Here is a 12,740-nt window from a genome sequence, read left to right on the forward strand (position 1 = left end):
CATGATTTTTAGCTAATCCTATGACTTAAGAAATTTTACATGTTTTGAAAAAAATAAAATAACCCATATCACCACCACAATTGACAAATTCTTATGCGTAAACATGGGTTACATACTAGTTTTTATAATGAATTGAACATACAATTCTACTTTCTTATATTTGTTGGCTTTTGCAATTACATGTTCTTTGTAGCTACTAATACGGTAGATGATGAAGAATTTTGGTGAATCAATCTCTAAAGGCACATCTTAGTACTTGAATTAAGGATAAGGAAAATTAGGTGAGTCTCTATACATGGATGCCAAATTTTGTAATTCGACTTTCAATGCAATTGAATTTTTTAGAGAGACACTTTATTAGATGATTGCATATTCAAATATTTGATTTTGTAGTCATGTACTGTCTACTAATTACATTTTACCATTTAGCAGCATAGCCAAAGTTTGTTTTTGAATTTCAAAAAATGAGCTAAAAATAAAAGTGTGGTTGGATGAGGTGGGAAAAAGATTGTATTTGTTTGATCATATGTAACGTGACTTCAAAATTGTAATTTGCTTTAAATCTCAGTTGTGCCAAAACCCAATTGCTGAAACAAATCCAAGATGCTGCCTTGGGTGTTAATGCATGGTGCACTGGTGAGTTTTGATAGTGACGTTATTACATGCTGACGGCACGTTAAGAAGTTGACGGAAATATATTTATTATATACTAACGGTACGTTAAGAAGCTGACGGAAATGTACTATCCGTCAGCCATTGTCATTGACACCTCTTTTGACGTTCAAAGCCAGACCCCATACGTGGCGACGTTAGGCTAAAGGAATCCAGATAGCGAAGTCAAGACTGACGGCCAAGGTGAAAAGGTCCTTAGCTGACGATATCTTTGGAGACGTACCTAGGCTGACGGCAATATAGGAGGTGCACATTGGTTGACGACCTATGCAGGAAAAAGCTGAAGGAGTAATCCAACCTCCATTCTCAATCTATCTTGACTTCTACATACGTGAATATAAGGAAAGTCCTTTCGCTACACGTTTGGTCTTAATCAAAAGGATTCCTATAAGGAAAAGAGCTCTATACGATATGCAAAGATCCGTGAATTGCTCTTCTAAAAGGAAAGTACTTCCTCGCCAAGGCGTTTATTTCGGCTCTACTCCACTATATAAACCCCAGAAACCCTCATGACAAAAGGTACGCACAATTACCTCAACTCTGGCACTCTAGGGTTGTTTTAAAGACTCTAACTTGATCGTCGGAGGGTCTTTGGCCGGCACCACACCGGTGCTCTCTGTCGATCACCTACTTTCTCTTCGCAGGTTTTGCTTCAATCGGAGGAGTACTCGCAGCTTACTGGTGATTTCTTCGGCATCATCAAGTTTAAATCTTCTGTCCCACTCTTTCTGTTCCACTCTATACTTCATAAATAAAAACATGTCATATGTTCATCTATTTTATTAAATGCTAAATTATGTCTTCTATTATTTCAATTATCTAAATTAAATAAAAATAAAAACCTATCTTCTATTAATCTCTTCTAAAGGGTTACACATAAAGATTGTAATGTGTCGGAGTAATTCTTTTATTTCTATTCTATTTTGAATCCATTTGCTTCTTCCTTGGCCTAAAACGATCCAAACTAGTACCTTGGGTTCAAAATAGTCCAACCATGATCTCAATAACTCACCTGCAAAGATCATCATGTCATGAACCACTCATTGCAACCATCTGCGATAACCTTGACCCAAATTGGTGCAACCAAACAACACCATGGGTTGCCACCATATTGGGGCCATATATTTTTCGCTGGAAAGCTTGTTTTGCTTGACTTCTTGGCTGCACCGAAAACTTCCTTGATCCTTCTTGCTTTCAGATAATTTTCAACGGATTTGGTCCAAGTCCTTAGTAGCAAGCCCATAAAAATAAGAGCCCAACTGTCAAACGTTGGTGACTTTATTTGAGTTAGGGCTCGAGACTAATGAAGTCCAAGAGGTTCACGAGCATTCAGCTCCAGACAACCCAAGATTTTTTAACTCTACTTCTGACCATAGGGAAAAAATTATATAAAAATGACAAGAGTTTAAATCATTTATAATTTTTTTTAAAAATAAAATCAATATTTAGTGCACAAAACTCCTTTTCTATTCTAAAAAAAAAAAAAAAAAACTCTCTTTTTGTAGCGTTTAGAAAATGTTATAGTTCATTTTTTTAAAAAGAAGTTATAGTAAGCAGTTTTATACCGTTTTTTTATATAAAGTAAAAAAAAAAAAAGTTTTATCAATTAAAAAGTCAAATTTATGAAATTGTTTCAATTTGATTCTCTAACATCCAAGAAAGCCAGCTTCATAAGAATGAAAATTCTTTTATCAGTATTTAAAATAAAAATTCTACATCATTTGCTATATTTAGTTATTTACTAATATTCCTTTATTATTGGTGTTCTTTTACCTTGTAATTGTTACTTCAAGTGAACAATTGTGATGGAAATGTTTGTGCCATTATAAACTTTTATGATGATGATGAATGTATTACTTCAACTATTTTCTATTTCATATAACAATTATAATATACTCTCAAATCCTATTGTATCTTGTTTATTTGATATTGCTTCAATTTAACACAAACATCTTCACGTTATTGCGATATTATATTATGTTTATGTCACCCATCAATAAGACCCTAATTGTTGCTGTTTTTATTTTTATTTTTATTACATTCCTAACCAAAATGACCCAAAAAAAAAAAATCAATAACAAATAATGTCCCGTTAACGAGTGCCTGGAATGATTAAACCTATTTCCTTTTATTCATCTACTTGTTCCACCGTGACTTTTGGCATGCATTCATATTATTTAACAGTTAGTCAATTACCTAGGCTTTAGCTTCAACGACAAGAGGTACTATGGAGCGTGGTTTGTCGGACGGAGTCTTGGACTGGGTCATACCCAGGACCACCCTGACATGAATTCTTTTTTTTTTTTGTTTTAATATATATATAATAAAAAAATTTATTTATCTACCTATAACAAAAAAATTAGGAACACTCTCAAAAAAATTTTATGCCAATAAAATTAAATTTTGGTAGATTATTTGTTACATTTTGGCTGGTACCAGTTTTTAGAAAAAAAAAAGAAAAACTCTTAAACTGACAAACTCGTCAGCACAATATGTCATTACTTGCGTCGAACGCTTAAAAAACAAATCCAACTATCACAAAGGTCGCCCCTTCTTCTTCTTCTTCTTCTTTGCTTCGTCTCAGACGTTCTGCTAGTCTACCTCTTCTTTCTTTTTTTACTCTAGTTTTTGTTTTGTCAAATTTTTTCTTTAGTTTGTTTTTTAAACTTTTAGCTTGCTGACCCCACCCACATAACAAAGCTTTGGAAATGACAAAACTCAAAAAGTTAACAAAAGATTTTGATTTCAAATTTATTTATTGAGTCTTCCCTCTTCCCAATATGATATACATATATACACTCTTATTGTACTATTTTTTGTTGTTGTTTTTCATTATTTAATTACATATTTATGTTTTAATATTCTAAAACAATAATTGTTATGTAATAACTAAATGATTTGAGTGTCAAAAAAGAAAAACTAATGATTTGTTTATTTGAGTTTTACTTATTTGGATCAATAATTTTATGTTGTATAAGAAAATATAAATATTTTTTATTTTTTATTTTTTTTAGAAACTCCAAAACACCTTGAAACGGTACGTCGAAATAGATCGGTACCAAAATATTCCGTTCTACTAAACAAACCGAAACAAGGTCCAAAACGGTATTCATAACATTGCTTTCAAGCAAAAAGAAAAAACTAAAAAAAAATTTGAACTAAAATCTAAAAAATGAAAAATTGTAATAGAGAATCTGAAAAAAAAAAAAAATTGTAACAGAGCAAGCTCACCGAAGAACACCTTGAAAAATAATCCTAAAGCCATCACTGGTCATACTTTCAAGTTTAAAAGTTATCTAGTTCAAATCATGCACTTCGCAAAAATACTGCACTATAACGTGATAGTCCTAACACACCCAAGTATCTCTCGCCAAGAATTATGCAGATTCAAGTGAGCCGGGTCTATCACGTAAGAGTATGAGACTTTTTATTTTTATTTTTATTTATCATTTAAAAAAAAAAACAGAAAGAAGAAAAAAAAGGGATCACTTGGATCCACACGGTTTTCTTTCGGTGAAGAAAGGGCCCAACGCCCGACAAGGGGTACCCTTTGGTCCACACCACACGGCTTTCCATATTATCCTCTTACCTTTTTTTTTTTTTTTTTGAGAAACCATATTATCCTCTTACATAGATCAACATTGAAGCATTTCACACCCACCCCTCCAGCTTTCCTCGCTCTCTTACTTTCAGTGTTCCTTTTTGCTAACTAAGAAGAAATGGCCGAAGCAATCCTCTTTGGCGTAGCACAGAAAATGATCGAAAGTTTGGGATCTCAGATTTTCCAGGAGATTGGATCGCTCTGGGGCGTTAAAGATGAGCTTCAAAACATCAAGAGCGCTGTTTCCAGAATCCAAGCTGTACTTCAGGATGCAGCAGAGCAGCAAAACCACAACCATCAAGTCAGGGACTGGCTCGAGAAGCTCAAGGATGTTGTTTATGATGGTGATGACTTGCTGGGTGAATTCTTCACTGAAGCTTCGCGGCGAAGAGCAATGAGTGGGAATAAAATCAAAAAAGAGGTACGCACTTTTTTTTCAAGTTCAAATCAAGTTGCTTTTCGTATTGAGATGAGTGGTAAAATAAAGGCGATGAGGAAGAAGCTAGATGCCATTGCAAAAGAAAACAGAGACTTCAAATTGAAAGTAAGCCCGCCAGAGAATTACAGCTTGAATATGCAGAGGGAAGAGACTCACTCATTTGTACTTAATGAAGAAGTTATTGGGAGAGAACATGATAAAGAGAAGATCATAAAACTATTATTGGAGCCTAATAATGAAGAGAATCTTTCAGTTATTCCCATAGTGGGAATTGGTGGGTTAGGAAAGACCACACTTGCTCAATTTGTCTACAATGACGAGAACGTTGATAAACATTTTGAGCTAAAAATGTGGGTGTGTGTCTCTGATGCGTTTGAGTTGAAAATTATTGTTGAAAAAATAATTGCTTCTGCTGCTTGTAAGAAGCCAGAAGACCTTCATATGGATCAATTGCAAAAGCTTCTTCGTGAAAAAATTGATAAAAAAAAATACGTACTTGTGTTGGATGATGTGTGGAATGAAATTCCTGTCAAATGGGATAACTTGAAGCGTCTTTTAAAGGGTGGTGCAAAGGGAAGTAAGATTATAATGACAACACGTTCCAAATTGGTTGCTGAGATTACAAGTCCAGTTTCAATACACACCCTTAAAGGTCTCTCTGAAGACGAATCTTGGTCTTTGTTTGAACAAATAGCATTTACAAAAGGAGAAGAGACCAACAATTCTAGACTAAAAGAAATTGGAAAGGAAATTTTAGTCAGATGTCATGGTGTACCCCTTGCCATAAAGTCCATTGGACGTGTATTATGCTTAGAGAAAACTGAGTCTGAATGGTCACGTGTCAAGGATAACGTGCTTGCAAATATACTTCAACCCGGGGATGACATATTTCCAATCCTAAAGTTGAGTTATGATCATATGCCCTCGCATTTAAAGAGTTGCTTTGCTTATTGCTCTGTGTTTCCAAAAGATTACGAGATAGAAAAGGAAATGGTGGTGCGACTATGGATAGCACAAGGGTTTATCCAATTGTCAAACACAAAACAATTAGAGGAGGTTGCTAATGAGTACTTCAAGAATCTGCTTTGGAGGTCCTTCTTTGAAGAAGTAGAGGACGAGTTTGGAAATTTAAAATACAAAATGCATGATCTAATTCATGATCTTGCAGAATTGGTTGCAATGGTAGACTGCAAGCACGTTGATAGGGACAGCAAAAATGTTGATGTTGATGAAAAAATTCGTCATGTATCTTGTCCATGTATTATTCGCTCCTCTTTGAATGAGACTTTAAGCTTATTGGTTAAAGTAAAAAAAATACGTACGTTTCTTCGAACATCAAATTACTTCAATGAGCTAGATGAGTCAATGTTGAATACAATTACTTCGAATTTCAGAAGCTTGCGTGCATTAGGTATAGGTGGGTTGAGGATCACAAGGGTGCCAAATTCTATAGGGAACTTAATACATCTCAAATACCTTGATCTTTCTAGAAGCAGTATTATCACTCTCCCTGAAGCTATTACTAGACTATGGAATTTGCAAACACTGAAAGTCTTTTCATGCGGGAGTCTTAAAGAATTACCTAAAGACATAAAAGAGTTAGTCAACCTCAGGCACCTTGATGACAAGAAATGTGGTGCTTTGAATAATATGCCTCGTGGATTAGGGCAACTGACTTGTCTTCAAACATTACCATTATTTGTTGTGAGCAAGGACTCTTCTTCCACCTCCAAGCACGTTGGTGGCCTAGGCGAATTAAACCAGCTAAACAACATCAGAGGAACACTAAAGATCACACATTTGGAGCGACTAGAGGATGCTAACTCAGAATGCAAGGCTGCAAATATAAGTGGAAAACAGCATCTTGAAGAGCTGAAGTTAAGATGGGATCAAGAAGGTAATATTAATAATGACGATGAGAAGTCATTAGATGGCCTCCAACCACATCAAAATCTCAAATATTTGTCGGTGCGAGGGTACGGGGGAGTGAGGTTTTCTAGTTGGCTTTCTTTGCTCGCCAATCTGGTTGAAATAAATATATTCAATGGTGAAAGATGTCAACATTTGCCACGGTTATCTCAACTCCCCTCTCTACAATCTCTACGGCTTTTTCATATGAAGGATTTGGAGTACATGTCAGATGGTGATATAAGCGAGGAGGTACCTGCTTCATCCACAGGGTCGTCAACACCATTCTTCCCATTGTTGAAGTCACTCTCAATCGAATATTGCCCTAAGCTGAAGGGATGGTGGAGGAGTGCATCAATGCAAGATCATCATCACCACTCATTGCCTTCATTTCCTTGTCTTTCTTATTTAGATATTTTCGATTGTCCTAATCTGACTTCCATGCCTCTATTTCCATATCTTGAAGAAAGTTTATATCTGTATAATGTTAGCTTCGTGCCTTTGCAAGAGACAATGGCAATGGCTTCGTTGCTGCCCCCCTCATCCCCTCTTTCTAAATTAAAGATTATGACTGTGTCTTTTAGAGAGGATGAAGTACCTCTGCTAGATGACTGGCCGTCAAATCTAATGTCTCTCAAGAAATTAGATATCTGGTGTTGCCCTGGACTAACATCTCTACCTGAAGCTGTGCGATATCTCACCTCCCTCCGTTCTTTGGCTTTCCAAGAACTTCCGAAACTGGAGTCTCTCCCTGCAAGTCTTCAACATCTTACCAACCTGCAAGACCTCTACATTATAGACTGTCCCAGTTTGACGATTTTGCCGGAGTGGATTAGCAAGCTCACATCACTTGAAACACTTGGAATTGATAGATGCCCTAATTTGGCATCACTTCCTGATGGATTGCAATGTCTTAGGTCTTTACAAAGGCTAAAAATTGAAGATTGTCCTCTCTTAGAAAAAAGGTGCGAAAAAGGAACCGGTGAGGATTGGTCCAATATTGCTCACATTCCCAATATTAACCATACATGCGAATTCATTGATTTTTCTAAGGTACATTCTCTAATCTCAATCCTCTGGTGCAATCAAAGGAAACAAAATAAAATTTTTGGAATCCTATTTTTTAGGTTTTGTTGATTTCCAAACTAATAAAATTTTAGGTTTTTTTTTTAAAATTTTTAAATTTTTAAATTTTTAAATTTTTTAAATTTTATTTTATTGTATTTACTTTTATTTTATAATTTTTTTTTTTTGGATTTCCAATATATTCAACCATGGTATATAATTGAATTGGGTTCGGTTTAGTGAAGTTTTGGGTTTTGTTGAGTTTTAAAAATCATAAATTTTTGATTTGTCAGCAACCAAACTGTTGAATTTTGTTCCTGAGCTCTACTTTGATGGGTTATTATTATTATTTTAATTACGTTAAAGTACATGTTGTGTTCTGTTAACAGCATTTTCGGGCCAAGCAGAAGAATTAAAATATATATATATATATATATTCTGTGGAAATATGGTGATGGGATGCATTGCTTGGATACTTTCAGGATTTGGGAAGCTAATGTAGCTAAGGTACTTGGTTAGACTCATCTATCAATTGTTATTCATTTCTGATTTCTCTGATTTGTGACATTCAACACTATGGTGGTTGAGTTAATCGATTTCCTTCCAAATCAAAGAATCTAAGCAGTAGTATTACGAAGTCAGCAATAGGGAACAGATAGGGTCAATATAACATTGCTCACTTCCCAGAGTTGGGAGGGGATGACTGGGTTCTTCTTCAGTGTTTTCACACACATTAATTATTAATCCTAATCCTTCTTTGAAGCTCAAATGCTAATGATGTTAATTCCTTCTTTGTTTGTGTGTTGTGATGACTTCTCACTTTATTCAATCCTGGATGTGGAACAAATTGGAAGCTTATAAAAAAATGAGGTGTAAATATCTGAGCATATCCGGAACCTTATGGATAATGGACAAGTGCAACAAGTTAACAGCTTAGGTGATTATCTTGTTTAGTGTTTATTATTTTTTTCCCTCACATAAGATTTAAATACTAGATATGATTCACACACCCAAGAGGAAAGATGCATTAATCCTCTGTTTGTTTACTCTTGTGAATTCTCTCATCAAATGCAGAGTTCTTCTCTATACACTAAACTGACATAAACATAATATTAGAAACTTTGTTATTTGTTCTGTTCCTCACTTATTGGAATGATGCCAGGCAGAAATTGGTGGGAAATGGTCCAAGACAGCAGAAATACAGAGATTTAAATGTATTGCAGAAGGATGATGTGGTCCAGAATGTTCCTATAGGTCCTTTTTCCTTTAAAATTCAATCCTCTATATTAATCAAGTATTGAACTTATTCTTGTTTCCCTCAATTAAAATCTGTTTCCCTCAATTAAAAGTAGAAGCAATTTATTCACCATTTGATTTTGTGTGCAGAATATTAAAAAACGTGGCATATAAAAACAGACAAGAGTTGGTGATGCTCCATAGCGAATGCGTACTGTAATTATGTAGCCACAAATAAAAGTATGTGCGGTGAATCTTATATCTATTAGTTTGGCATGAATAAAGATCACAGCCTGACATTAATTGTTTGAGCTGTTCCTTTTCAAGGATGTCTTCATCATGTGCGCATCAGTCTTTTGTTCATATTGAAATATTGCAAAGCTAATCAGGTATAAATTACTAACTCGCTATAATTATTTTTAAGCAAAACAGATTGGCCATGATTCTCAGTTTGATGCTTTCTACTCTGTAATGTGCTTCGCTCTTTAACTATATGAATCATAGAATTAGTAATTATGCTATTCTCTTCCAATATAACTATAATCAATTATTTACTTTTTATCTCATTATTGTTTTTGGGGAAGGAAAGAATTGTTTTTCACTGTTGGAATTATGGCTAAATGATTAAATTCACCATTACCTAATAGCTTAAGCTTTTGGGAGAATTAGTAATTTATCATGGTCTTAGAGCACGAGATCCTAAGTTCAATCCCTAGCTTTATTCTATATCTTATTTAAAATGTAAAAAATCTCACTTTATCATTCACTTTGGCATATGCTTCACAATTCCAATATTTTGAATTTATTGAAAAAAAGAAAAGAAAAAATAAGGTAAAAGAAGAAAAAAAAAAACTTGAGATCTGGTGTCAGTTGGTCAGAGGGATTTAACTCCACTGTTTCTTACATTCATGTATCTGTTTTCTAAATTCACTTTGAATTTATCAAATACCAGTCTGGCTCCCTTCATTCTTCCTTTTTGTTTTAGATTTAGTGATCAGTTATTGGATTCTGTATGCAGGAGCTTGAATTTCGAAAATATGAGTATACTAGCAGGTAATGGGAATTTGCTGCAGGCTACATATATATATATATATATATATATATATATATATATATATTAATTTTATATAAATTTTGGAAATGTGAATGCAAGACTGTAGAACAAGTATTATTTTCCTCTCTTTTCCTTTTTTAATTTAATTCTCAAACTTATTTTTGATAGGTTGGAGATGAACACTGCAGCTTGGTGTCAGCAACAAGATTACTACCTAGCCTCAATTAGAGCTTAATTTCAGGGTAACTGATTCTTGGACTTCTCAACAACTCTGTGAAACATAAGCTTTATGTTCATTTCAAAAGATTGCAAATATTTATGTTAGTGTAGTTGTTTTACTAGTTAAAAAAGTTTGTGGTGAATTTTTTTTAATGTTTTTCCTATTCTAATTTTTTTTTTACTATGTACATAACAGTACTTAAAAGCATCAGTTTAAAAATTACTTACTTAAAAGAACTATCATGAGAAATATTTTACCTGGGACAAACTTGTCAATTACAACAATGTTGTGAGTCCTAATGTTTGTTAGTTTCTCTTCTTCTAAAGTCCAGATGTGTATGTGCTTAACTTAGTGTCAAAGCAATCAGTTCATAGTGCCTGAGTGATTGGTACAACTTACTAAAAAAGAATTAAGTGATTGTCAATTTTATTATTCATATTAGACTGACTTGCTGTTGGTACAGGGCAAAAAAAGTGTGATCTTCTCAATCAGATGGCTTTTAGGACTTCCTTGATCAAGGTTTGTTTCTTCGGTGATTCTACTCTGTAAGCATGCAATACTCGTCTTTTAAGTATCCTTACATTCTTGCATATACTTGGCATGCCATAAAGTTATAATCTAGCCATGGACAATTTAACTATATGAAATCTATGAAATATCATTTGAATCAAGCATAGAAATTCACGGGTGGTCAAAAATCTTTCAAAGTGAATCCTATATAACAATATCTATTGAATGGAGAGAAATTTTTTTTTATCATTTTTCTAAAATTTGGGAACCACAGAAAAATTTATCAAGAATGCCCAGATACTAATTAGACCTTTTTCATGTTACCAAAAAAAAAAAAAAGAAAAAAGAAAAAAAAGACCTTTCATGCATGGTTTCTTTTCTAAATATGTTTTCCAATTATGTTCACATTTCCTGGTAGTGGAGCTTGTTGTCTTGATGATAATGGATTTGAGCACAAGTCCACAGAAGAAATATTCCGTTTAACAACTTATTCTTTAAATGCCCATGCAAGAATCTGCTTTTAAGGTGAAGGTGAGACCCTTGCACAATTCTACTGAACAAATTTCTTTTGTTTCTACCTGAACTCTTGTGTCGATACTTGTTCGTCTTAGAAATATGTGGAAATTTCCTATAGGAAAAAAAATTTCTGTGCAAGCAAACATAAAAGCTTTCTTCCAACGGTACTGTCTAGAAGCAGGTTTCAGATACCAAGAGAAAGTGCACCTTCGGGTTTAATTAGATGTAATTGACATAACTATATATTTCCTTTCAAATTATGAAATCAGTCTCAATTGGTTAACAAATAGATTAGAGTAAATCCTAATTCTTTTCCATCCAAAGGATATTCTATTTATCAGACGACTTGCATATGGAGTTATCAAATGATTTCATTTGTCATACTGGTGAGGAGCATAGATTATAATGTGGAGTTTTGTCTTAACTAAGCCAGGTGACTCACAATTTGTAGGTTACATGACAAAAGCCACCAATATCGTCTTTTAAAACTATGCATTTTCTGCATCAACAATACGAGTAGGCTTGTGCTTTTGTGCATTGGAGTGGCAAAAAAAAGTAATTGTAGATGCTGATTAAATAACCATGTCTACTCTTTTTTTTTTTCTTTTTCTTTTTAAAGATGACTGCTTTGGCATAATATGTCATGCAACTTTTCCCATGACTGCTTTATTGTCCAGGATGCATTAGACATATATAGGTCACATGTTGGAGCAGATGATGCAACCAATTGCTGAGTTCTGCATTACTGGCCTGCAGGAATTCTCATTAGCTATCAATGGTCTTGCAATTGTTTGCTTTACAAGAAGTGCATATTACCAAAGAGAGAAATTATGCCACTAACAAGCACTAGTGACAAGGGGTAATTAAGATCACAAAGTGATCATACTGCTGATCTTTTTCCTACTGAGAGCGTCACCAATAACAATTGCCTAGCCCTGGTTTACAAGAACTGCGGGTTACCAAAGAGAGAGAGTATAGCACTAAGATAAGGTTGGAACTTCTGAAGTTAGTTTGGAATCCATGTGCGAGTGACGGGGTAATTAAGATTACAAAATGATTCATGCTGCTGATCTTTTCCTACTGGAAGTGTCATCTAATTGTACCACATGTATTTATTTTACTTTTAAGATGAATTCGATTTGATTGTAAGATTTTTATGTCTTTTGATATAAATTAACTAGCTGGTATGCTAGCCAAACCGCTTGCTTCTTCAGTTTTTTTTTTTTTTTAATCTTTTACTTTGCCTCCAACACTATTGTAATTGGTTTTCTCTTTTATGGCATGTTCTGTATCCATTGCTCTCTCTCTCTCTCTCTCTCTCTATATATATATATATATATATATATATATATATATATTGTTTTGTAGGATCCAAACAAGAAAGAGTTTAAGATGTTTTCTATGTTATTCTCTCAAAGTTTTTATAGCATGAACAACTTGCGGTGTTGAAGGAATTACTGAATATTTTATATCAATAGATATTTGTTAATAGGTGTTTGACAACTTTAGGTTTAGGTTA

General features: G+C 34.0%; 1 protein-coding gene across 16 annotated transcripts; it reads left to right on the forward strand.

The window, feature by feature from the left end:
• The first annotated feature begins 4,301 nt into the window (after positions 1-4,301).
• Positions 4,302-12,524, forward strand: LOC142642996 (putative disease resistance protein RGA3). 16 transcript variants are annotated; one of them, XM_075817514.1, is made up of 11 exons: positions 4,302-7,673; positions 8,075-8,192; positions 8,540-8,622; positions 8,848-8,939; positions 9,072-9,310; positions 9,940-9,974; positions 10,144-10,217; positions 10,659-10,740; positions 11,124-11,236; positions 11,673-11,776; positions 11,899-12,524. In XM_075817514.1, exons 1-2 carry the CDS (start codon positions 4,392-4,394, stop codon positions 8,099-8,101), a joined length of 3,309 nt encoding a protein of 1,102 aa, XP_075673629.1. In that variant the 5' UTR covers positions 4,302-4,391; the 3' UTR covers positions 8,102-8,192; positions 8,540-8,622; positions 8,848-8,939; positions 9,072-9,310; positions 9,940-9,974; positions 10,144-10,217; positions 10,659-10,740; positions 11,124-11,236; positions 11,673-11,776; positions 11,899-12,524. The 16 variants fall into 16 exon arrangements, with proteins under 16 accessions (XP_075673629.1, XP_075673627.1, XP_075673631.1 ...); XM_075817512.1 differs by having other exon boundaries at positions 10,659-10,714; positions 11,340-11,776; XM_075817516.1 differs by having other exon boundaries at positions 10,659-10,714.
• Positions 12,525-12,740: the final 216 nt, after the last annotated feature.

Source organism: Castanea sativa, chromosome 7, assembly GCF_040712315.1.
Source record: "Castanea sativa cultivar Marrone di Chiusa Pesio chromosome 7, ASM4071231v1".
NCBI lineage: Eukaryota > Viridiplantae > Streptophyta > Magnoliopsida > Fagales > Fagaceae > Castanea > Castanea sativa.

Coding starts and splice junctions, on each gene's coding strand:
- LOC142642996 (XM_075817502.1), top strand. CDS start 4,392: ATGGCCGAAGCAATCCTCTTTGGCGTAGCACAGAAAATGATCGAAAGT. Junction 7,674..8,074: donor AATTCATTGATTTTTCTAAG/GTACATTCTCTA, acceptor TTCTGTTAACAG/CATTTTCGGGCCAAGCAGAA.